Here is a 25269-nt window from a genome sequence, read left to right as displayed (position 1 = left end):
TTACTTCCCTTCCCTCGGACGCTACCTTTGTTTTTGCGGAGTCACTTAGACGTTCCTAGTATTATTGATCAATTGACAAGCTTTGTTCACTTCTCACTTCGAACCCACGTGTTCTTGACCGCTCCAAGAATGCGCCTCTAAGTTTCCTTACCTAGGCTCTGTGCGGATCCGAACTGCTCTCAGTTTCCGACTTAGCATTTTTCATACCTAGTTATACCTCGGTCTCAAACCTCGTTTATACCTAGCCACTACTTGCGGAACCGCGCCTTACTTAGAAACCCCCGCTCTTTACCTAGGATCCTCTCACGTTCATTCATTTCTCATCATGCACTCACCGGACCCGCGGTCTCGCTTTCGCTCTTACCAGCGGACTCGCTTTTCCAAGGTCGACTTAGTTCTTTTCTGTTCCGCATTTGCTCCCTTCGCATATTACTTGAAGGAAGTGCTTCATAGCAATCCTCTTGGGTCGAGACAACACACCCGCACTCAGTTGGTTTATTGGTGCTCTAGCTTTCTTGCTGGCCAGTCACCTTTACTTCTTCACACCGCTTTCTGGTCGATTTCAGCTTGGAAGCCGGTGATCGGACTTCATCATCTTCATCCTTATTCTCATCCTCACTACTCGACTCCTGTTCCACCCATCCGGTTGGCTTCCCAGATGACTTTCCGGTCGACTTGGCAGAAGGTTGTTTAACAGGAACAGATTGGACAGCTCTTCCCCGCTTTCCGGTTGATTTCGGCTTGGAAGGCAGTGATTGGACTTCATCGTCTTCATCCTTATCCTCATCCTCAGTACTCGACTCCGGTTCCACTCTTCCAGTTGGCTTCCCAGATGACTTTCCGGTTGGCTTGCCAGTTGGTTTCTTAACCAGGACTCTGGTCCTTGCTGTCGCTAGACTGCATATAGTGCTAGAGTTGTACCCTGTGATCTTGTCCATTGGTTCTCTCATCTCCTTGTCATGGTCTTGCCAGCCTTTGAATTCAAATGTTGGCCAAACCTTGTCCTTTTGTCGCTGATGCCAGAACTCTAAGAGCTGGTCGGCTTCATGGAACTGAAGCTTCAACGGGTCCTTGATTTTCCCGCCGGTAGGTAAAAACTTGGCCTCAATAAAATCTTCCTGAGCCTCCATCACTGCAGACCAAGGAACAGACGCCTTTGGCTTTTGACTGCAAAACCCTGCAAAATATGTAGTTGCTTTATCAACTCTCCGGATATTTGATTTGTAACACTTACTGTAGTGTTTTGTGAGGAATGTCCAGATAAGAGACTTTTTGTCCTCTAGGTTAAGTGGCTTAATATCCGGTATGACTGGAAGCCCATAGGTATCCACCTCCAAAGCAAATCCCTCCTTATTTCTCCTTTGGTTTCTGCTTGCCTTTCCCTCCCCGTCCTCATTGCCATCCTCATCATCATTCCGGTCAACTGCTGGTATTACAACATGGTGTATGTACTTGACCGGATCAATCAACATTACACAAAAAGAAACCTCACCAAACTCTTCTCCAACATAGGCATTCCACTCTGGTAACATGCATCAGGAAACCTACAATTCTGCTGAATTGCCTGATTTACCTGCATGTCTGATATCAGACAACTATCTGATATCAGTAAAAATCAGTATCATTCAGCACATATCAGTTGTGCAGAGATATCATATTATCAGATTAAAAATATCACAGAGTGTTCAGGTACTTCAGACTTTCAAAAGAAAGTTATGCAGGTCATTCAGCAACATCAGCTCTACTAGACCAAATGATCAGAAGATACAGATATACAATTCTGCAGTTTGTCTAATCAGCACAGATTTCAGTAGATACAGTGTAGTAGATCATCTAAGTCACAGTTTCATAACCCAACATCATCTAAATTTACAGACATACAGTTTATTCAGCTCAGGCAGCTTATAAGTTAATCTATTTATCAGTGTTGCACTACTATATTTTGTTCTACTGACAGATATATAGTTAATTCAGCCAGCCATTTATTTAGATTACTTGAGATGCAGATTTTTCTACATACATATTGTTCAAACCAACTTACATGCAGTTAATAAGAGCAACCATAGTTTATCTGACGACTTTAGAAAATGGAATAACATTATATAAATATCCTTAGTATGCTATTTCAAATGCATGGTAGTCAGAGTATTTGTTAACATAAAATGAGGCAAAAGCAGACAAAGAATCAGTATGTAGTAAATCACGGTCAATATTCTGAGGTCCATACACAGGAATAAGATCTGCAGGTCTCATGATGCTATCTAAATGAACAATTGAAATAAGGCGAGAGTCATCATCAAATTCAGGTGCTACAATCCACATATGAGTCCTTGGACAAGGAGAATCTCCCACCTGAGAGAACCATTTGACAAGTGCACAAGGATAAGTAGTAGTGCAGTGGACGAAAGAGAAAAAAGAACAACTTGGGCAACATACAATCCCTGAAATCCTGGTAGGGTAGGATTATTTTCAAGAAAGATGCAGTCATGGCGTGCAGGGCCATTGCGCCAAGAAGGTGTTGCACAAATACGCTCCCGGTGCATACCACCAACTCCACATAAGTCACTTGGTGCCCAAAAGCATGCGACTGCCAAGTGGAAAACTTGAACCTTGCCATGGAATTCTGGGCAAAGAGAGAGATCCACATTGCTTCCAGATATGAGTGCATTTGGATTGCGTTGATCATAGAGAAAATGCTGCACAAGTTCAACAAGCTGTGGATAGCCAATATGGTCACCAAGCTCTGGCAAATGATCTGGGTAATTATGCTCTGTTTTTAATAAGAAGATTAAATATTTGGAACAAATAGAAAGCAAGTGTGCGGTGCTCACCAGCAGTCTTGGCCAGAATTACTGTTGAATTGGTTGTTGGACCATCTGCAGCCTCCGCATCACAGATGTTTGAATCATCTCTGACTAACGGGTCATTGAACCGTGATGGGATTGGCTGAATAGAAGGAGGAAGCAGGGGTGTGTCCATAAGATGACGTGCAAGATGTATGACATGAAACATCGCCAACTTATCCTGCCTCTGATTGATCAGCAATATTTCTCCAAGAGGTTGATTCTGACTTGAACGACGCCATGGTTCCTTCACAGCATCAATGTGTTTTGACTTGGTTATTGATGAACAAAGTCCGTTAGGTGCTCCGAATAGGATAATCAGCTGGTGGTAATGCTTCAGGGCATGCTGATGTGGAAGGGATATTCTGTTTGGGCAGACACCTGTCTCCTCAAAAATTGAGCGGTCCTGATAGAAATGCTGTAGCGAGTCATCCAAGGCAGCTAGATCAGCCTCATCAAGATAAGGACACCTGACAATATAACAGAAATCCATGAAAACTGCAATTGTGTGAACCATCTGATCTGGTATTAGACCACTGATTGCTGCAAGGTACACCTTTGTATCTCAGATCAGGCATCAGCGAATGAATAAATGAAATAGTTACTTTCATCAGCGCCTTCGAATCATCTCCAGTCCACTGATTGAAGTCACGCCCTTGGGGAAAACGTCGAAGGCCAGGAAAAGATGGTACAATTGCAATTCTACTCGTCAAGATATAAATAGTACTACACTGAAATTGTTTATAGTGGACGCACCTTCTATCAATCTCAGCTAATATTTTCTTTGAACGTCTTTTGCCATAAGTGATCTCCAAATATGACCCTACCCACTTCTACTAGGTGATCTTCAAAAGCACCCTTGATTACCTGGTGTAATAGATCAGGTGCGAGCAGCTCATGAATATCAGCTTGAGGAAATGAAGCGGTAAAGGGCTTCCCATGTACCCATTAGTGGATAATCAATCAGTAAAATATTTGACTTACCAAAATATTGTCTGCGATTCCATATTCCTCCCAAAGCTCTCCAGATGTCAAAGCTTCTATCAAAGCTTTGGTAAGACAGTGGCTTCTAGGAGTAATCATGATGTCTTCTTCATCAAAGTGTTTTCTTCTTGCAGTACACCTATATAGATCTCACATTAGATAGTCGTTTCACTGATAACAATTCAAAACCACTTACTTGGCACACCACTGTTGAACTATAGATGCCAATAAACATTGTTCTGGATAATTGGCAATGTAAGGCCCAATGCCGTATATTACCCTTCTGAAGTGTCCATCAGGACATCTTGTTATCTCTGGTTTTGACATTGAGGGACATAAAGGCTCAAGAATGGCTTCTATAGATTTGTGAAAAAGATGACGTCTGAATGTTTTGAATTCTTTGTCTTCATGGTAATCCTTGTCACCTTGGTGATGCATCAGCAAACAATAATTATCACAATCATACTTTACATTTTGGTATTGAAAGAAATCCAACAATGCTGACAGCTTCCCGATGGCTATGTCTTATTGAGTTATGAACATTGCCAGTTGAAATGTAAAGAGGGTAGTATTCATTATTGCCGGTGGCGACTGAGACAGTAGTTTTGTCACTGCCTAGGATGACTGGCACAAACATTGCACCATGACAGTCTTCATCCTCAGCAACGATGTTCTAATTCAACACATTAGCATCACAAAGTGGTTTATAAATATTCTTACACATTGATTCCATGCCCAGTTCCCTGACATGAAATCACTCCAAACACGCTGATTGTGTTCACCAAAGACTTGCTTTGGTGCATAGTCGATGTGATCCTTGAAGTTGGGATTGGATAACTGGTTTCTTAGAACGTCCCTGGGGTTGTGAAACCAAACTTCATACTCAGCCAGCTTCCACGGAGGTACAGAGGGATCATCAGGTTGCAACTGATCTGCATCTGTGTGGCATATAGTGAAGTTCTGCCAAGGTGCATCACCGTAGGGTATAGAATCAATGACATCATGCAGCTCTTTCACATTTCGAAATGGAGGAGAGCGACCCTCAATGTTGGCCCAGATATGCATAAGGTTGTTGAACTCATTCTTGGACATCTTGTTTCGACAAAAAATCAAATCTGCAAGCTCGAAGCGATCTCGTCCTTGGAAGGGATACCATGGCATGTCTGGATGCTCATCTTGTACAGGAGGCGGGTCTGTACCTTCAAGAAGGTCATTTCCATCTTCATCACAGGGCGTACCTAGTATGAGAAATGGATAACCATTATTAGTATGAAGATAGTTTAAGCTTACCATCAAGTACTGGATGCTGTATGAAATAAGGTCCATCAGGCTCATCATGAACTTCTGGATTATGTATTGCGTCCAGCGGTTGTGGATGAAGGTGTCTATTAGGTATAAATGGATGCTGAGGTAGGCGTGATGGACATGCAGGAACATTATGAACTGCATTACAGTGTTGAGTAAATCCTGCGTGTGTAAGGAATCCCTTTCTACAAGATGGTGTGGTTGGGTCCACACAGAAAAATTTGCGGTGCTGGAAAGCCTTCACCATGACAGCAGTTGAGGTGGGAAAGCAAAGGGCGGGATTGCTGACAGCTGCAGTGCCGCCTTATTACGGCACAAAGGTATTCAGAGTAATCAGACGTCGCATTGAAAATAAGACAGTGAGGTACAATTGATTGCATCATCCCAAACCTATGTATGCAAATGCAGGTAAAAGAGAGCAGACATCAGAGCAGGAATATGAGAAATATGAGTAGGTCAATAGTACAGCAGCTCGGTAGCATAAGACAGCGAGGAAATGAAAGCAAGAACAAAAATAACACATAAGTATCGTTTAACACCTGTGAGCAAGTTAGACTAAGTAACGTGAAGTGGATTTTTCTTAAAAAAACTCAGTTGTCAGCATCCTCTGAAAATCTCTCGAGTTCTCACCTGCAAGTGCAATATGAGACTGATTCCCACTAATGAGAGCAGCGAGCGAGGAGGATAGCAGCAATAGGCTATTAAGTGAGAGCAGAACAAGTGAGTGAGAAGAGCAGTGAGTGAGCGAGAGCAAGGTACACGCACCTCAATCCCCTTGCAGCTCAAGCCTGATAGTATTATCTGCCATAGCGGTTGAGTATTAGTTACGGACTTAGCGAAATTTTTGAGAAAAACTTACTAGAGATGCTCGAAGAGGTTTGTTAACATATGGGAGGGAGTGATTGAGGAAGGTATGGTATGTTTTGGGGCTGTGGGAGTAGAGATAGTCAGTATTTGTGGGGGCCACCTTGACAGGCAGGGAAACAGCGTCGTTAACGCGCTTCTCGCGATCCTGGCTGCTGAGTCCATCTCTTTTGAAAAAGATTAGGCCAGCGCGAGGGCCGCGGAGGGTCTTGTGGCTGATATATGTCAGTGTGAAAGTAGTCTCGATTGTGAGCGTAAAACTCACGTCGTTGTGGTAACAATGTCACAGTAATTGAAAGGGTTATTTAGTGTTTTGGTTGACTTCTACAGCGCTGTCTATGCGTCCACTAAGAGCTACTAGCCGTGCTGAGAGCTCGTCTAGTGCAGGGTGCGATGGCTGTGGCGAAGGAGATCGTGGTCGTGATCGTGATGTCGAAGGTTCAGTTTCTGATGCACGGGCATGCATAAGCTCGTCCTCATCCATTCCCATCCCCGATGGCTCTGGCATCCGCAGCCTACCCAGCTCCTCCCTCCTCTGTGCATGCTCCCTATCCTCCTTGCTCTCATCCTGTTCTTCGCTCTCGTCCTCGTCCTCGACGCGCTCCAACTCATGCGGGGTGATTGTACGAATGCTAGATCTGTTGTCGTCGTCTTGTCCACGGCGACCGCGCTCCGAGTCTACGTTCATGGCATTGTCGTGCTGAGAACGTGCGGATGAAGCATGGATGAGATCACGGAGAGCTGCAACCTCGGCCTTAATGGCCTCGTGCTCTGCAAGCATGTCCTCGAGTGTGCGGACCTTGTCGACATGGCTTGCAAGGCTGGCTTGGGTCTCGTGCAGCTCTGTGCGCAGCTCAGAAAGAGCAGGGTGCTCCAGGGGAGGTGCAGGAGGTTCTGGATTTGCGGGTGCGGCAGATGCGGGTATGGGTGCAGAGTTTCCGGAGGTTTGTTGTGAACGTACGGGAGGGAGCGATTGAGGGAAATGCGGTAGGTTTTGGGGCTGTGGGAGTGGAGATAGTCAGTATGTATGGATGTAGAGAGTAATGGAAGACGGACCAATTACCACTTCCAGATGATGAAGTGATGGGAGGAAGGACGGAGGGAATATTGGGAGGAAGAGAGGTGGATGATGGGATGGCCTCTACACGGGCAGCGAGGTGCGCATCTTCGTCTGTGAATACACACATGACGCGTGCAGCGACTGTGGTGGATTGTGGTCTTGTTGTCTTCACCAATGATGTTGATGCCAAATTACTGCGAAGGGGTTGGGTGGGTCAAACCGGGGAAAAGTAAGGGAAAACATACCACAATATCATCATTTTTGAGCTTGAATGGCTCGGACTCGACTCCTTCTGGGCTGAGTCACTCGCCATTGATGAATGTGCCATTAGAACTTTTCACGTCTTTGACGTATATCTTCTGCCACGTCCGTCAGTCTTCCCTCTCGAAAACAGGGAACAAGACACACCTTTCCACTGTCCTTTACGTGGTGGCCATTGTGAAGGGAGATATGATAAAAGTGTCATTTAGAGGATAGAGGTAAAGAGAAGGATATGGTGGGTGTACATGAGGAGAGGAGAAGGGTTGAGTCAGGGTCATCACTGCTAACAGCGGGAGCTGCGTGAAACCATGTCGTGTCAGTGCTGGCAAGGCAGCGCTCGGGAAGGATGAAGCAAGCCGTGGCAAACTGTTTAGGTTGGGAGGTCAGGAAGCTGGAACGTGTTACAGGGATCTGTAACACCTACTAGAGCCCCAGCTCTCCCTACGCCTGTCCCCACTCTGCTAGACTCCCCGCGCGGCGGTGCGCCGCCCGCGCCTAGAAAGACAGTGGTCTGGACCGCTGTGACCCCGCCCCTGGCGCTATGACCCCGCCCCTGGCCTAGACGGCCTTGTACCTGAACCATGAAGGCTGTACGCCTCATGGTCACCCTAGATCAGCGCATGCATACCGCATGTCGCTTCATGAAGATCCGGAGCGCGCTTGGCGCTTCCCATACCTATGCGCAGCTGCCCTTGGCGCAGCATGCTTGATCAGAGGTTAAGCCTCATGTATCTTATCTGAACCTCATGTCTGGCTATCATAGATTTACGATATACTATTGATTACAGACTGAGCTAGAATACTTGTAGTACTTCCCTATAAGTAGACACAGATTATTGTACTTAGACTTCACTTTAATCTACTAGGTTCATCCCCAGAACTTGCTCATCTAAGCTTACCAGCTTCCTTGTGTGAGACCGCACTTCTAAGTCGCCCCCATACGACTTAGCACATATCCGCTAGCCCTGCATCTCGACGAGCGCCGTCTTACCGAGATCGCCGGAGGAATCCTTGACGTTCCGTCAAGGCTAGACCATGCTCAGCTTCAGTAGACTCACTCGAGTCGTCGCTGAGAAGACCTATCCTAGTTCGCACACGCCGACCAACAGTCAGCGTAACAGAATGATGACAAGATGTTGATATTAGGCGTGCTCAATTCTTAAGTTGTCAGGTCAAGAGTTGTCAAGTCCCACTGTGCCTTAGAGCCAAACAATTTAGCCGACCGGGTTACGCTCCATTTGGGCACCACAGCCACCGTGTTTACTAAACAATCGTGCTCATATTGTAGTACCAGTGTGCTCATTATGCAGCAAAAACAGGAGTTTCGTGAGCTCTTGACTGTCCTTTCTCATCTTCTATATGTGTTGGGTCTGTCACAATGCACTCGCCTCGAACTTGAGCACTTCGTTTTCGCCGATGGTGACAATGATGACCACAGTCATTGTACTGTGCTGCATTTCTCAGCGCTGGACTTCAAGTACTCGCGAGCTTGAGTATGCTATCTGACCCTGGGCCCATATAATCAACAGAGAAAATGTTCAGAAGACTGGGTTCTAACCCTTTCTGGGAACCGAAATTAATGGTACAAACAAAGAGCTGACAACTCTTGACCATGACAACTTAAGAATTGAGCACGCCTATTGGTGTGTAGGGTCATTGATGGCACTATGTGTTGTGACGCAAATATGATCACATGACTGTTCAAAGCCTGCCAGCAAATTCCTATCAACTATGTTGACGTGTTATCTTTACTCTAATTCTATTCCAATACCAGCTTCCACGGACTCAGATCTGCACATCAGGTACAAAACTAACTATCTACTATATCTAAATTTGTCTGACCATTGCTACTGTAGTCTCTTATTATTACTAGGTATATTCCAACCTTCTACTACTGTCTCTCGTGACATGACCTTCCTTTCTTCGGCTGCAGCTTCGGCTTGATGCAATACCTACTCGCGCCACTTGCTCCCTCTCGCAAACGCAGCCAGGTGCTCATGTGTTTTTGCATCATTCTGCGTCACCATCAGCACCTTCGCATTCTGCAACATTTGTTGCGACTCCCGTGCCAACACCAATGGCCATACCAGCACGGGCCACGTCATCCGCGTTGACACCAGCACCAACAGCAAATACCACCTTTTCCACACACGCTGTGCCAACGCCATGCGAAGCACTGCGCACTCAACCAGCACAACCACCCCCAAAGAGCGTTCACCCCCGAAGCACGTCAGCAACTGCGAACGGCGTCGAAACGCGAATGTGCGATGGAGAAGGACGAGTGGAGGGAAAGGAGAGAGATGATGAGAAGGATAGAGAGGAGGAAGGTGGACAGAGGAAGGAGGGAGATGAAGAACGGAACGTGTCAGTAAGTCCCCGTCTCGACAACATTATGATATCCAGCCAACGACGACGTTGCGTGTGCCACGTCACCAGCGCCTATTATAGCACCACCATTAGTCCTTTCGCCACCACCACTTGCTGCGACGCCACCACCACCTGCTGCGATGCCCACACCACCCGCACCACCCGTCCAACGCCAGCACACGCCAACACCAAGCGTTCGACCCAATGACACGCCGGCAAGTGCCAAGCGACAGCAGGTCAAGGCTATCCGTAGATGCGATGGAATGGAGGATTTCAGACCTCTGACTGGTGCGACTGCTATGGGGCTGCAGGTGCTGCAACCATCGCGCCACAGCCTTAACATTTACCTCCTCACACCCATTTTCGCACTATGACCTACAATTCCTGCATCAATTTACCTTGTTTGTCCATTGGCCTCGGAGCCACAAAATGAACACCAAAGTTTGGGCATGATATCCGTGTGTCGCGAGCATTGCAAAACCGCAGTATACCTCCATGAGGCTCCCACCACCGAGTGTGATTCCCAGTTTGATGTCCAGAGCAAGATGCATCTCAGCGGTTATAGTTAATTTAGAGGGACTCTGGAACCGCATCAAATCAAGTGCTTGCGACCGTGAGGCAATTGGTGGTCCACATATAGTATGTAAACTTTAAGCTTTGAAGACTGAATCATGACCTGCTATAACTAGGTTTCTAAGAAGCAAATCATCGAAATTGAATATTATCTCTGTCGCGGTGGTAATTGTGAGGTGGCGCGGGTGAGGGCGGCAGGTAGCGGCGGGGTTGGGATTGCAGATGTATGCACTCCTGCCTTCTCACGCTCTTGAACTACTGCGTAACGCTAACTATTTGATGGCTTCTCATCAATTAGTACAACTAAATGTCACTGCAGCAGAATATCTGCTCATCTTGCAGGGTCTCTATCCACTAGGCGACAATGCTACACAGTTACTTCAGCATTTACAACCTCCCGCTTCAATGACATCGCCATCAGTATCTCCAAACGGTCCAATGAACTTAGACGCCAATGTGGATCAAGAAGCTGACATGGTCCAACCGGTAACATTGCCTCCATCTCAGCATTTACTGCTGCCTCAGCGCTGAGCATCTACTACAGCTTCAGCATCAACCAGTGCTTCAATGCACATGTCATCAGAATGGTCAACGCATGAATGTTCCTACACAGTGGACTCACGGCAAGGACATGGCCACCACGAGTAATGTAACAGCTGATGGGCTGATCTCAAGTATGGCAGCTTCCCACACGGACTCCAGGATGTACAATCCTGAAAGGTGGGTTGAAAGCATTAGCTCTCAAGTTGTCGAAGCTCGGAATTCTTTGGACAACTCGCTGCAATCTGTAGTGAGGAGATGCGGAGTTCTCTCTGCCAAGGAGGTTGGTGGCAACTTTCTCCTTATGCTCAATAAAATTCAGCTCCTTGTCGAAACTCAAAGGTGAGGTTTTGAATATTCGTGCTAACTTTTTGAGCTGATGCACAGTAGTCTGATATCTCCAGGCAGTACTTTACAAAATATTGGTGATGTCTATGAAGCTGAAATTGCTAACATGACTGGAGCACCATCTCTGAGAACTTTCAGAGGGTGGGTTAATCAAGGAGGGAGATATGCGCTCATTGCAGGAGGAGGAAGTATATATGCACTCGTCCTTATAGCAGGCCTAGACCTACGCTGGTGTATAGTGAAGGCTAATACACAGGTTTCTTGGAATTTGGGGAAAATGTTATGAAATCCTGATAGTGCCAGTGAGTAGCATATGATGCCTTTCAAAGAAAGATTATCCAAGCCCTTTGATTATTAGATGTTGATGTTGCAAAGCTTATAACTTCGCGCATCATTCCTACAATAAATCTACTTCACAAAAGTCTTCCTCTTGCTCTCAACAGCATAGACTGCACTAATCTCAAGAGTTCCGATAGTTTTTTTGACAACATCAAATTCAAGTGAGTCGACGCCTTTCATTATCTTACTTGAGGGTCAGGCTGCAACCGCTAACAATCCTTCATGTTAGCAACTGGAAACTATCCCTTCAGAATCGTTCAGCATGGAAACCTTGTCTTAATGTGGTCCATGACGATCCACTACTTATCTCTTTCTTAGAGCACCAATTTCTCTCAGACTCTTCGAATAGAGGCATGATGATCTCTCCCTTGGACTCATCCTCTGGTGCATCATCTGCTTCATCAGTCACTAATCAAGCACCATCTCAGCGACTTTCAGCAAAAGTAATCTACACCAATTATGATCGCAACTTGCCGCAAAATCGCAGCTTCACGAACCTTAATCATGATGAAAATGTTGCAGCGACTGCACATGAGAGGAAACTAGCTAGTGCTGGTCATTTAATCACAGATTTGGCCATGCTTGAGTCTAAGGTGCATTTATGCTTACTCCTAGGATAATAAATATAATATTTGTTTATCCAGCTGCAAGTGTTCTACCCAGAAGGATACAAACTGCCTAGACAATATCTACGTATTTCTATGTCTGCACTTGTTGAGTAAGTCCTACTTTTGACTCTCTTAAATTGGCTAACCTTAGACACTGATAGTGGCACTGTTGACATATGCAACAAGGATGGCTCTCTTATGGCATTCATTTGTAGTGCGATGCCTGCAAATATGAGGGAGACTTTGCATGAGAACCTCATAGCATGCTTTGATGGTGTCCCTAGTCTCACATATCGTACACCAGCTGATCATGGCCAAGCGTTTACTTGTGCTCATTTCTCCTGGTATAATCGATACGCTACACAAGTAAGCTTTTTCAAATGCTTGGTGAATATGATTATTCAACTCACGATATATCATATAGGGCGAAGGAGCACCTTCTGAAGTGCACCCTCACAATCTACACATTCAGAACACCAGTCACACAAATTTCTCTCAAATGATTCCATACCCCTCAAACAACATGAAGGATTTTGGACAACTTTTCACCAACTTGGTCACCGCCTTTCAAGATGTTTTTGAGTGGATTGAGACTATAGTATGTGTCATATTAGTCAATCGCCTTACTGGTTCTAACTCCACACTATCAGTTTCAGATGCATCTACCAGAAGAATACAAAGTTTTGATCGAGATCGTTGATTTGTTGCCAGGAAGTCCTGGTTCACCAGTGGCTCCTTTTGTATCTCTGGTCGTGAACATTAATGTTTGCACTTTGTCGCACAGAGATGGTAAAGACAAAGATCTTTGTTTGGTCTTAGCTCTAGGTCAATTCACAGGCGGTGCTCTGGGTTTGAAAGAGCCAGGTCTGGTTTTGGAGCTTAGGAATGGGGACTTCGCAATATTTGGCTCTGACAAAACAACTCATTTCAACTTAGAATATGAGGGGAAGAGAGCTTCTTTTGTTCTACAGACGGATAGGGAATTTTCCAAGTGGCAAGATGGGCGGAATGGGTGGCAACACAATGTGTACTTGAACTAAAGTTCTTTAGATCTTTCTAGTTATATTTAGGTGGAGAATTCAAAAAACTTGAACATAAAACTAATATTCTGTGAAAATTTGTACAAACTCTGAAATTATTTATCCTCACACCTTTAGATTTCGCTCACCTCTTTCACAAACTCTTGGTTCTGCACAGTTCAGTCTGAGTCTCAGCTGCAGCCGGGCTACATTACTCTTCTTAGTGCTGATGAAAACACGCCCATCAAACAAGGATGCTCACCCTGGACTTGTGGACCAGCCTGCCAGTAGAAAATGTACAAGGGACGATGGTTCAGATGATGGGTCAGATGTTGAACTCGTGGAATCAGCCAAGGTAAAGGCAGCCAGAGAAAAACAACGCATCAAGGCAAATGAAAGGGCAGGCAAAATGGCCAAAGTTGCAAAGGTGCAGAACGACCTTGCTGATGAAGCTAACCTGCAAAAAAGTCAGGCACTCCGCCCTCCTGGACTGGCAAGCAAGAAAGCTGTGAGACAACCTGGAGGCAAATCTCAAATATCTTCAGGTACGCTCTTCAGACTACACAAGTTATTCATAATACTAACCAAGAACTACGGGGAATATTCAAGTCGATGCTGAAGCTGATGATGAAGTAGACTCAGATCTGATTATTGATGACAGTGGAGCAGAGACCAATAGACCTTCAAAGTCTCGTGTGAGTGCAAGGGAGGAAATTGCAAACAGGCGCCGGCAATCTCAAGTAAGCGATGATACTAATGTGTAAGTCTTTCTTCTTCTATCCTTTCTTGTCATCTGGACCGATAATTTAAACCTTCAACCATGATTATTACTGTTTCGTGTTGTATTTGCAGACCACCAAGCAAGAAATCCAAACAAGGGCACACAAGCAAGACTTCTTCACCTCCTGGAATTACAAGTGGCACACTTCCAAATTGGCGCTCAATAGTTGAAGATGAAGTTCCCAATGCAAGAGCGTCTTCAAAACCCAAGTCTTCTGCTTTAGGCATGATATCGGAATCACAATCAAATAACCAGCGTATTATCATTATCTCTGCCTTATAATTTTACATTTACTCATAAATATCACAGGCATTCAACCTTATAGCAGTATATTTGATGATATAGATGACAACAACATTCCTCCGCCTCCAAACCAATTGCAGAACCAGAAGTCAACTGCTATCATAACTCAATCATCATGTAGTAAGTTTTTTGTGCTTGAATGCAGTCATACAAACTGAAAGACATTGCCATAGGTGACCTCGTAAACTTAGAGCAAATATTGGCAGTAGGTCGCACCCAAGTGGAGATACAAATGACATCAAAGATGATCACCTTTACTTTCAGGACCTCACCACTCTCAATAATCTGCAAAAAAATAGCTCAGGTAGGGAGGGAGACCGTATAGAAGATGATATAGAAGATGTTCAGGAACCTAGCCCACTGGATGCTCCAATGAAGGCTCGTAATGTGGGTATGGATCAAAATATTTTTCCTTGATCACACTTATGTCGCTACTTTTCAACAGGAGTTAGACTCTACGGAAGAAGATTCAGACACATTTAAGCAGAAGGTGAATATTTATATATTCTGCCAACGATACTAGTGACATTGGATTATTCTCAAATAGAAGGACTATTCAGACGACGACTTCTTAGATGAAGAAGATTCAGATGATGCTAATAAGAAAGTAAGTGTTTCCAAATTCTGTTCATAAGACTGATATCGGAACACTCTTTGATAGAAGGTGTCTCAGAAGAAGACTATGGCAAAGATGCCTTCATCACGCAACAAGGTGGCCACTAAGAAAATCAAGTCGGCTCATCTGAAAAGAGCATCTGAACCTAGTACCAAGTCGTCAATGACGAGGCAAAAACATGTTCATGCTAAACGTGATGTTAAAGTGAGTGGCCAAGTGTACACTGTCAACTTTGTTTCACGTCATTTTCTTTATTTTATTTCAGGCAACTTCCAACAGTGTCTCTCGATCTTTAGATGTTCTCAAGGAGAAGCTGCCTAAAAGCTCAAGAGTCCAAGCTACTACCTCAGAAAAAAGACAACGTACATTCAAAGATGAAGATCTTCCTAGATGTGCATCGCTTGCCACCTTCAAAGCAAGAGCAATTCCGATGTGGATTAACTTCATAGGGTGCTTGGATAATCCTTGGGATTTGATTCCACATCTTTCTTCAGCTCAGGAGCTCTGGGACAAACTCTTCATCAATTCAACGCACCAGTTGACCAAAAAGAATGAACCAGTCTGGTATCTGGTGAGTACTAACCCTTCATATCATTCATTGTCTTAGTCATTCTTAGCTCAAACAACGAACATATGATTTTCGCAAAACCCTTGCAAAGCAGTCTGAGCTTGCCGTTATCGACTTTTTCACTAATCATGAAAATTTTGATGAGCCTGATGATATTGCAGATTGGGTTGCTTGGGCTGTTCCTGAACCAAAGGAAGAAGTTAGAGATGATGGACAACGAATACTCGTAAATCCACCTATCTATCCCTTTATGTGGCATTCAGTTGATGATACTGACTCTCAGCACATTGTAAGTGATATACGCTCTTTATTTCCTCCACTAACGTTACTTGTACAGGTGAAAGAGGGTCCATTTCTCACAGACGTCATACTCAATACTTTCGCATATTACCTGGAGGTCATCGATCAACTTCCCCTGCAGAGTAGGATGAAGGGCAAGCCATGTGGCGCCCTTGCATTGACTGTTGTAGCGGTATGTTATAAATGTCTGTTATTGTATCTTTCACTTATATTGTAGAGTGAATGCACATTTAGACAGTGGTCAACAGGTGAATGTGTGCAACCAGACAGCAAGACAGGTGATGCGTTCTCAGAGACACAGTGGGGATACGCAACTCAAGAGGTGATGGAGTCTATCGACTATCTTTCTGACAAGAGATGGAAGAAGATTTTGGAATTAGCAGAGCCCTTCAAAGGACGCTATCAAGCTAAGGCACGATCAAGAGGAGCCATAACTCTGAGGGCAACTGGAACATCTGGACGTGCAGCATGTTTTGCTTCGGATACTGAATCTGAGAGTGACGCAACTTGAAAATTGATGATTTTGTTTAATAGTAGTAAGCATTCATTGGTTTAGTTCTTCTTGATATGCTAACTGGTGTTCCTAATAGCTCTGCAACTAATTTTTTTATGTTGTTACATTGTATCGCCCTCTATGCCCTCATTTCTATTGTTTTTCTGGCTAGCTTCTATCATGAACATCTGGCATCTGCTATTTCTTCTTCTAGTCCGTCTAGTTACCCTAACAGTTTGTCTATCTGCACTGAATAATTACTGTGATGTATATTTCTGCATATTCTTGAAAATGAATGAGTGAGTATTTACCTACATGTCAAACCAAAATACTGGTCTACTATCGCCTGATTGAGTGGTTGTCAGATTATAAAGCCAACTGTAGCATTGATGAACAAATAGTTCAAATAATCTGACGATTTATCAGGCTGTCATCTCTTCTGTGACAAATCTGTTGTTTGGATTGTTTAAACATTTGATTCTCTGATAAATTGGTAGATCAGTCTTTTTGATTATCCAATAATCTATTGGGCATAGATTCTAACAAGCTGCTATGTGTACCGATTGATGAACTGCTATACTTGAAAATGCAGAACTGTTTGTTAAATCGACTGTTATGTAGAAAATGCTAGAAGTCATATTTTCTGTAACTCCAGTAAAATTTCAAGCTGATTTACAAGATACGTGATGTATTGTCAATCTATTAATTTGCTTTGCTAATTAGTCAAAGTGACTGTAATACCTGTCAGGCTGTACACAGTCTGCTGTGTAATTCTGCAAGCCTGTGTTTATATTTTTCTGAATGGCTGATATTTCTGTATGATCTGATGTTCTATGATGCTAATTAATTGAGGGGATTGCTTAACTATATGTCTGGTATATCACATCTCTTGAAAACTGGCAGTCTAAATTGTATATAAACAGTATCTCTGAGTGTCTGTGACACTATTCACCACTGATTTCAGGCATGGTACTGATTTCAGCAGTTGCTGTGTAACTGCACCACCTGTATACCTGATATCAGACAGTTCAGTGGGGGACAGGAACATCAGCAGAATTGTAGGTTTCCTGATGTGGCCTTCCAGTCTTTTGTATCTGTGAAACTACTGCCCTCCAACTTTTCATTGAAGTCAATTCTTATGACCGGATCAGGCCATCTTTACCAGTCAAGAGAATGAAAATGTCACTCACCCATTGATCCTCACTTCGCCTTCCTCAGTTTTCCATGCCGACAATATGAATATCCTCATACCAGCCTGCCTCCATAACTGAGTTGCAAGATCCTTCATCATACCAGGAGCTTTTTTCTGAGCGAACTCAACTTGGACATCTGTAGGAGGAGCCTTGCTAGACCATTCTATCACTGTCTTATTTGCTTCCTCCAGCTGCTCTTCAGGTAAACCTCCCATAATTGCATTGACCACACCCTGGTAGTTTTTAATCATTTCCTTCCCTCCTGGCCTTGCTCCGGTCTCTTCAAGGATCTCCTTCTTGCACTGGTGTTCTATCACCACCCAGGTAGTCCATTTCTTACCGAACTTGCTTTGTTTTTTGACGGTCTTCTCAGCTCTCCGGTTATATAACCAGTCCCGGTACATCTTAATACATCATGAGCATTTATACAATTAGAGGATCAGCTGCTCACAAATTTCCTTTTCGTCAAAAGCAAGTCAGCTCACATACAGCCTTGATTGTATCCCATCTAGCCTCGATATCATCAAGTAGGATGAGGTCTGGTTTGCACATGATTTCATTGCCACATATTGTGGATGAGGAGTTCGATGCGCTCCAGATACGAGATAAGGTACGCTTCTGAGTGAGTGTAGGCTGCTGCAGGAGGAGGGCAAAGGCAAGGAGGTTATTGAAGGATGCAAAAACCTGTTCGGTCGTCCATGGTTTTGTAGAATCGCAGTTGATTTCATGGAGCACTGGGGCATTGTCACTACTGGCAGAGCTGGCATTTGTTAACATTACGTCGTCCTCAGGCTGGCCAACACTCTCAGCCTGTGACTCAGAGGCAGCGGGTGCGCCAGTGTCATCGACAAAAACCCAATCTCCCGACCTCTGATTCGTGGCACCACTATTTTCTCCTTCCCTCTCTCCCTGGTCCGTGCTACTGTTCTCTTCTGCCTGATTACTTCTCTCCCCACTAGCAGTGAGTTTGTCTAAATGTGACTCTGGGAGTGGCCAGTTCCAACGACATGCGTGCATGTCATAGAGTGGTACAAGGGTTGCTTCATCTTCAATGTGCTGAAATGCTTCAATCCTGGTATTGGGGTGGATTTTCTTCAACAGAACTTTGAGATCCTTTGTTTTGGGAACTTCAGTCACACAGGACTTGAAAATTAGCGATAATACATGGCTGAGCTCGTCACTGTTGGCAGGTGAAGATTCCTGCAAAATCAAGCGAATAAGTTCCGAGCTGGTGAGTCTATCCATTGTTGTTACGTCATGAACCTCTGGAGCTGACATCAAAGATGCCAGCTTCATCCCGAGGCCCACTGAACAGAAATGTTTACTGAGTGGCATGAGGGAGTGCTAGTATGAATGTGTGGATACAGGTGTGGGAATAATCTTTGATCCATTTGGAATATCTACTACAAAAATGACCCTATCTTGTATCAAATCTCAGACTGATAGCGCAAAGAAGGTGCTTTTATCCCAAAATTCATTCAGCCAAAACTCAGCAGCATGCTCCAAACTGTTATATGCTGAGAGACGCTTGTCAGCAGTAGCGCCAAAGCGAGGGACGAGTTGAACAGGAGCCCTCAATTGAGATACCAGAATAATGTTGCCCATCCGGTTTCCATTCAAGCGCTTCGCTCGCTTCAGTGTGTAAAGCCATGTGGCTGGATCACGATCATTTGAAAGATCAAAACATTGGACATATGTGAGGAAACGATTCTTCCAGGACCATTGTGTACCACTCTTGCCAATAGGTCGCATAATGAGTCTAATCTGCGCGATTGTATGACCTGTAACAGTGAGTGAACATACATTTATTGTAACGCAAGACAGAAAGTACCCAAAAGACGACTACTAGGCCATGGGTAGCCTGCACTAGTCTCAATAATGACTGTATCATAACGGCCTAGAATCCATGGGTTGTTTGGTGGTACACAATTTAGTGTCTGAGCTGGTTTGATTGTGTGAGTGTCGTGGAAATCCATCTCCTGCAAGCGAATTTTGAACCAGACTTGTACTTTGTCGAATGGGAGGACAGCAGTAGATCCAGCCCTTCTAGGGCCGCTTATTGAATGAACATGCTGGTGTCCATAAGTCGCCTCGCATTGAAGGAAATCAGCTATGGCTGGTCGTAGATCTGGTAAGCCAAATTTAATCGCGACTTCATCAATGGTGATGCTCCAAATGGAGGGGTCATATCCAAGGTGAAAGGCAGTGTGTTTGTCGACAAAGGAACGAGGTGGTACAGGCACAGAACCCACTTCTTGGTGCTGAAGCGCCTTCACAATTGCAAAATAATTTGTAGTTTGGCATGGGTGTTGAGTTGGGTTGATAGGAACATCTTCTGTGTCAACATCAGCTTCAATATTGCTATCTTCAGCATCCAAGTCCAACCCCTCTTCCTCACCCCTCTGTCCGTTGTAGGTGAGGAATGTAGATTGCTATGAAGTGGGGTGGTATGAATATACTCAGATGGTCCTCTATGCGCGAATCTAATGTCGGCCCAAGGGGATTGCTACTGAGAAGGTTCCTCTATATATAATAGTGGAGGGAAACACTGAACCAGACTGTCGGATAAGCCTGGTGAGGCGCACGACGATGAGCGAAGCGCGATGAGCGAGAGCGCTATGAAGCGCTACCGAGCGACGAGTATGATGGCGCGCGCTGAGAGTGAGCGAAGCGCGCGTGCAGGTGGTGGAGTGCAGCGACTCTTTAAGTGAGTCGGGAGACAAGTAAGATGATGTTTGTATATTAGAGTATGAGAACTGGTGCTCATGTCGGTTTTAGCGCTTAGTGTCGGTCGGCAGATACAACAGAGATTTTTAGACTTAGAGTCCAACGTTTGTGCGGGAAGAAGATGATCATTCTACATCGAGACATGAGTATATATATTGTAAGTAGCGTTAAGCACTGTCAAGCGCTAAAGTGAGCCGGAAAGTGAAGCGAGTACGTGATGATATGTAAAATAAGGGTCCGTGATGAAACATATGGAATATGTGCGCAAGCGCCGGAGATATGTCAGAATACATGAGAATAAATTAGGAACACGTACCGACGAACCAAAGGGACATGGAATGGATAAACGGAGGACGAGCGACGGAACTGAAGGTGCATGCACCAATGCGCGACTGAGCGCCTGTGCGCGCGAGCGGCCGACGAAGTGCCAAGTGCACAGAAATGAGATACGGGTCGCGCTGTGTTTGGGAGGTGATTGGGACATTGGAGAATTAGACCTCTACGAGGCCACAGAGATGTTAGTCTCTACACCGTGATCCAGAAGGCTAGTGGTGAGCTCAAAACAACGACATTTTTCAGCATGGTTGAGGTGTCAACAAATTTGTGTGTCGTAATTGTTGTTATTGCTTGATCTGGCGGGGTCTTTGATCTCCGTAATGTGGGCATGTTCAGTGATGTCGGCAGACCACTGTCCTATGACACCAGAGTTGCGAATGCTGGGAATGATACTCTGCATTAGCTCCAGCTTGGGGATATAAAAGTTGTCGATGTTTCTATTGCCCTTCCCCCGACGAGCCCCAGCAGCAAGGATTGCATCCTTGTTTGTGTGGAACTCAGTTAGAGCACCTGAGATGCGCCCAAGATCTTCCTCGTCAATACATGGCGACTGTACGAGATACCGGAACTGCATGAGCACACATACAGCAGCGATGACATGAGGAAGTGCTTCATCCGCACTGATAGCGATGATATAACGTTGAATTTCTCGTTCACAGTGACCAGTGACTTGTTTTAGTTTGGAGATGCCCCCGTAAAAGTGTCGATAACCAGTGATGGGCTGTAACACTGAGAATCGGAAGTCTATTTTAGAATCTCCAACAGCGCGAATGAGCCATTGGGCGTCATGGTCAAAGAATTCTTTATGAAGATGATGGAGTGATTGCGGTGTAAGAAACCGGGAGGGGTCTGCTAGTGCATAGTCCCACCAGAATGGTTTGTCGACACCATTCAGTCGGAATCTCTGTGCCTCATGGAAATATGCCTCAAGATCATTAGGATCAGCACATGAGCGCACAACAGCGAGCTGTGCAATAGTCGTTGATTTTGTCCGGGGTTCATGATGGAATGCATCCCCAAACTGCTTATACATTGCCATTGTCACCAGCGATGTTTTTCCACCAACGGCTGCCAGCATCATGGCCTTGGGGGTGTTGGCGATATAGCTCACAAGAGCAGTGAAGCAATACCGACTGCATCCGATAGGATCAGACAGCATGATACCATGTTGAGCGGATTGCTTGAGCGGCTCAAGAATGATATTGAGGCACTGATGTATAAGGTGATCTTCCAATACGCCCTTCATTCGCTTTTACTTGTGAATGAACTTGGGGACTGGTAACAGGGCAGCAAGAACGAAAGAGTTGGTTGACGGTTTTAAGTGTATGTTCATATGGATGTTGGAGAGGCTAATTAGGAGCGGATGAGCTACGTGATACCCCGTTAATGCAGTGATGTTCGTCTTGTCAGAGGAGAGAATGGTGCCGAGGAGGGTTGCACCCTTTGTTATCGCTGACTTTAAGAATACATGAGTGCCAGACCTCAATATTCAACTATCTACTCACCTGCATATCCCATGCGTCGTTTCCTGACATCCATCCGGTGTATACACGACATAGTCTCTTGGCAGTAGAGTAAATCTTGTGAGGCGTGAGATCCATATGACAGTGAAATAGTGGGTGATTAAAGATGCTGGCAATACATTCAATAGGGTCACACCAGTACAGAATTACTGGCGACTTTGTAGGATGTGATGTATGAATGACTTGAGACTTCCAGCATGGACCACTGGGCAGCATCTCAGCTCGACCGTGTAGTTCTCTGGCAGAGCGGAACGACAAGGGTAAATCCTTGATCTAAAAAGACATGAATCATTAGCAGTGAAAGTGAAGTAGACAAACTGACCATTTCGAGTGATAGAAAAGAGTTGATCTTCCCCATGCTTAGGCCCAAACGTAAGAGCCATGCTGCAAGTTGCCAATCTCGTCGACTGCTAAACGGATAATAAAGGTTTGTTTTCCGATATACGCTGTTTTTATCTGCATCAAACAGCCCCAGAAATGTGTAGCTGTCCTCATAGGCCAGAGGAAGCTCTGGAAAGTAGTCGATTACTTCACCGGCGTGCACTTCATTTCCATCAGGGATGTCCTCTCCTCCTCCACCGAAATATTCCTCACCTCCAAGTCCCGGATCATAAGAAACATCACGAGGAAGTCCAGCGAAGTCCTCATCATCTGCAGAGTCCATGTTATGATCTTCACCGGGTGAAATGGAGTTGATCATATCCTCTAACCATGTGTTGCATCCGGACCGAGGCTGGCTCATATGACGAGCAACAGAAGTGTGGTCTTTGAAGATTTTGCCACATGAGGGGCAGCTGGAATCATGATGAGACATACTAGTAAGACGGTCAGCCTAGTAAGAAACACACCATCAGACTTCAGTAATATGGCTGATACTCATACCGGCATTTCCCAAAACTATCTCTCAATATACAATGACTATCAATCTGCGTGCATTATCGACAAAAGTGTCAGGTCTAGCTGACGACATTCTTCATCAGCACCATGATGACACGAGACCAGGGACACACGGGATGGACTTTTATGAGCTTCTTGAAGCCATTAGTTCCTTGGTAAAGTCAATTTTACATTTCTCATTTCTAGAAGGCACCTAAAATTTCATCAGTCGATACAGAATCCAACTAATTCTGAAGCGAAACTTGTTATGGACCTCGCACGAGCCAAGCGTGAAGTATTTCGGGCACAAAAGGCACTTGCAGAGTGTTTACAACAGGAAAATGAAGTATTGTCGAGCTTGCTCAGATTCCGAGTAGATGTCGTGGGGAAGATGCTAGATGATGCAGACATTGGCCTGGGGTGCATGAGACTTGCCTTCAAACAGCATGGCTGGTCTCATTTATCTGCAAGACAATGTGAAAGTGATCATCAGTGTGCCGGTAAGTTTATGATCTGTGAGAGAAAGCAATCGTACTTATCAAGTGCAGAAAATTCATCATCTGCTATGACAGAAGGTCCAAGTGGCCGTGCTCTCACTATCCAGCTTGACTGACCTGTTTGTCATGGACGGTTTGCACTACTATATGTCACATTATGATATTCGCCTCATGTACTACTAGCACTATTAGTACTATGCGTGTCCCTTACAGTTCATACAATGTTTATGCTCATGTTGTTATCTCGGTGTTTGAATGTAAATTTGCATTGTCTGAAGTCCATCCATAGTCCGAAATAAAATATTGAGTTCGCATTTCTATGGTATTACTAGTACTAGTATATACTACTTACTACTAGTAGCTACTCAAACTCGGACTCCTTTGGCTTTCAAATGCAAAGTCCTGTGATTCATGTCGAACTGTGAGTGATTGTAATAAATGTATACCTTGTGGTACTATTTGCTGTGACTCTTGGCAGAACTGTGAAATCTGTGATCAGCTGTCGTGGGAACATAAGTCATGTGCCTTCTGTGGGGAAAGTTGTAGTTTGCTGATGTAGAAGTATCACAAGGAGCACAGTGATGGCAATGCTGGCAGGCATCAAGAAACATGGGGCTATCATGGAGACTCCCGGCCGGCTGGACACTCGTGTTATCACAGAGGACCACGTCTGAGATCTGAGATCTGACTCACGCCTCCCTGCAAGTTGTAGTCTTTACATGTTTGGTCCAAGGCAAGATCAACTTCGTCATGGGTCGCATAGAGGCCTGTAGATAAGACAGGCGAGACATATGGTATAGTATCAGCTTTAAGTACATGGGCTTCATGGCATCTAACTGAAAGTTAAACAATCATGTAAAAAGGTTTTATTGAATGTGCATTATGAACTAGTACAAAAGGTACGTAGGTAGGTTGGTGTGTAAGCTCTGTGGGACATAGTATTAGGTCACGGTGCCTGATCGAGCAAAACGCATGAAAGTGAGAAGCTTGATAGCAAGCTGCAATTGAAGACTAGATGGGAAAATGTTCCGACTGGCTATCAAGATACATGTACAATGTGCTTCATAGTCCCTTTGCTCCAGTCCTTGGCACTTGATTTGAGCTTTTTGAGCAACCCGGAGAACGGCACAAGTGGTGGCGGGTAACTTACTTTACGCTGATATGGACTGGTGGCAGGCCTGCGCAATACAGATCGGGTTCGACCTTCACCAACAATGTGACTTCCCTGTCTCAACTTAGGATTGATGTAGGAGTTGTTGGATGCTGCAAGGCTAGGGTGATTTGGAACATGACCCAAACCTGCTAGCACACCAGCCAGAGGTGCATTCGTCCCCTCCACGTCACCACCTCCAAACGAAGAATCATCATCATCGCTTTGTTCAAGCACTGCTCGAGCAGACTTGCTGCGGCGCTTATGAGGGCGCTTGTAACCCTCGCCATCAGAGCAGTCAAGTTGCCAATAGCTTCCTTTGCCTGGCTCCATGATGGTATGGGGAACATGTTTGAAGACTTTGTTCAAAGAAAGGTTATGGCGAATTGAGTTCTGTGCATAGTCATGAGGCAGAATAGGTGAGGAGTCAGAACAAAAACCCAACTTCCAAGCCTTCTCGTTTCGTTGAACCTTGAACCATTCAAAATGACCCTCGAGTACTGTGTATATCTCTTGCAATGTGAGCTGCTTATTTGGGCTTCCGTAAATTGCCAGCTTGATCAATATAGGATAGGGCTGGTTTGGTTTCTCTCCTTCAAGTGGATCTGGAAGCGCCCACAAGTCTATTTTCTTGTGGGATGGAATGTGTAGTGTCTCACACAGATAAGGTCCTGCGTCTTCAAAGAGGTGTCTAGTTGGGGCGGCGGGGAATGTTGACAGCGACCCATGAGAACTAGATAGTGATGCTGAAGACTGTTCATTGTGTGCTTGAGATGAGTGAGTGGGTATGGGGAT

At 44.9% G+C, this 25269-nt stretch overlaps 10 protein-coding genes across 10 annotated transcripts; 2 read left to right on the top strand and 8 right to left on the bottom strand.

Annotated features, from left to right (window-relative positions):
* Positions 1-506: 506 nt before the first annotated feature.
* On the bottom strand, positions 507-1532 carry F5147DRAFT_647825 (uncharacterized protein; the record flags this gene model as incomplete). The annotated part of the gene is made up of 2 exons (XM_041433242.1): positions 507-1177; positions 1235-1532. The coding sequence occupies 2 exons, from the start codon at positions 1530-1532 to the stop codon at positions 507-509; spliced, it is 969 nt and encodes a 322-aa protein (XP_041298780.1).
* A 580-nt stretch (positions 1533-2112) lies between these two features.
* Positions 2113-5379, bottom strand: F5147DRAFT_742178 (uncharacterized protein; the record flags this gene model as incomplete). The annotated part of the gene is made up of 12 exons (XM_041439535.1): positions 2113-2352; positions 2421-2770; positions 2832-2911; positions 2933-3399; positions 3449-3545; positions 3600-3652; positions 3675-3776; positions 3828-3966; positions 4024-4252; positions 4299-4500; positions 4548-5065; positions 5118-5379. 12 exons carry the CDS (start codon positions 5377-5379, stop codon positions 2113-2115), a joined length of 2739 nt encoding a protein of 912 aa, XP_041298779.1.
* A 412-nt stretch (positions 5380-5791) lies between these two features.
* On the bottom strand, positions 5792-7251 carry F5147DRAFT_800677 (uncharacterized protein; the record flags this gene model as incomplete). Its single annotated transcript, XM_041443269.1, has 5 exons — positions 7049-7251; positions 6319-6996; positions 5992-6204; positions 5898-5933; positions 5792-5830 (listed from the first exon to the last, which is right to left on the bottom strand). Exons 1-5 carry the CDS (start codon positions 7181-7183, stop codon positions 5792-5794), a joined length of 1101 nt encoding a protein of 366 aa, XP_041298778.1. The 5' UTR covers positions 7184-7251.
* A 267-nt stretch (positions 7252-7518) lies between these two features.
* Positions 7519-7900, bottom strand: F5147DRAFT_767432 (uncharacterized protein; the record flags this gene model as incomplete). The annotated part of the gene is made up of 2 exons (XM_041440892.1): positions 7519-7683; positions 7742-7900. 2 exons carry the CDS (start codon positions 7898-7900, stop codon positions 7519-7521), a joined length of 324 nt encoding a protein of 107 aa, XP_041298777.1.
* A 1494-nt stretch (positions 7901-9394) lies between these two features.
* On the top strand, positions 9395-16190 carry F5147DRAFT_647823 (uncharacterized protein; the record flags this gene model as incomplete). The annotated part of the gene is made up of 28 exons (XM_041433241.1): positions 9395-9685; positions 9721-9736; positions 9778-9972; positions 10250-10323; positions 10374-10481; positions 10600-10743; positions 10841-11139; positions 11206-11286; positions 11402-11447; positions 11521-11645; positions 11834-12077; positions 12129-12202; positions 12254-12458; positions 12517-12666; positions 12707-13119; positions 13250-13656; positions 13721-13871; positions 13964-14148; positions 14202-14315; positions 14369-14400; positions 14460-14582; positions 14641-14685; positions 14743-14802; positions 14857-15015; positions 15077-15382; positions 15429-15668; positions 15717-15851; positions 15897-16190. The coding sequence occupies 28 exons, from the start codon at positions 9395-9397 to the stop codon at positions 16188-16190; spliced, it is 4716 nt and encodes a 1571-aa protein (XP_041298776.1).
* Positions 16191-17219: 1029 nt separating this feature from the next.
* F5147DRAFT_767429 (uncharacterized protein) lies at positions 17220-18610 on the bottom strand (the record flags this gene model as incomplete). Its single annotated transcript, XM_041440891.1, has 3 exons — positions 17220-17307; positions 17363-17769; positions 17855-18610. The coding sequence occupies 3 exons, from the start codon at positions 18608-18610 to the stop codon at positions 17220-17222; spliced, it is 1251 nt and encodes a 416-aa protein (XP_041298775.1).
* A 189-nt stretch (positions 18611-18799) lies between these two features.
* F5147DRAFT_767428 (uncharacterized protein) lies at positions 18800-20576 on the bottom strand (the record flags this gene model as incomplete). Its single annotated transcript, XM_041440890.1, has 3 exons — positions 18800-19146; positions 19197-19797; positions 20409-20576. The coding sequence occupies 3 exons, from the start codon at positions 20574-20576 to the stop codon at positions 18800-18802; spliced, it is 1116 nt and encodes a 371-aa protein (XP_041298774.1).
* Positions 20577-20684: 108 nt separating this feature from the next.
* Positions 20685-22765, bottom strand: F5147DRAFT_767427 (uncharacterized protein; the record flags this gene model as incomplete). Its single annotated transcript, XM_041440889.1, has 4 exons — positions 20685-21677; positions 21726-21884; positions 21934-22224; positions 22274-22765. 4 exons carry the CDS (start codon positions 22763-22765, stop codon positions 20685-20687), a joined length of 1935 nt encoding a protein of 644 aa, XP_041298773.1.
* A 100-nt stretch (positions 22766-22865) lies between these two features.
* Positions 22866-23440, top strand: F5147DRAFT_767426 (uncharacterized protein; the record flags this gene model as incomplete). Its single annotated transcript, XM_041440888.1, has 3 exons — positions 22866-23003; positions 23057-23327; positions 23376-23440. The coding sequence occupies 3 exons, from the start codon at positions 22866-22868 to the stop codon at positions 23438-23440; spliced, it is 474 nt and encodes a 157-aa protein (XP_041298772.1).
* Positions 23441-24771: 1331 nt separating this feature from the next.
* On the bottom strand, positions 24772-25161 carry F5147DRAFT_555524 (uncharacterized protein; the record flags this gene model as incomplete). Its single annotated transcript, XM_041430499.1, has 1 exon — positions 24772-25161. A coding segment is annotated over one exon (390 nt), but the record flags the coding sequence as incomplete, so codon positions are not given.
* Positions 25162-25269: the final 108 nt, after the last annotated feature.

The sequence above is a fragment of the Suillus discolor genome (assembly GCF_016758755.1).
Source record: "Suillus discolor strain FC423 chromosome Unknown F5147scaffold_3, whole genome shotgun sequence".
NCBI classification, from domain to species: domain Eukaryota; kingdom Fungi; phylum Basidiomycota; class Agaricomycetes; order Boletales; family Suillaceae; genus Suillus; species Suillus discolor.
The sequence above is the reverse complement of the archived record's forward strand: the minus strand, read 5'-3'. Positions and strand labels throughout refer to the sequence as shown.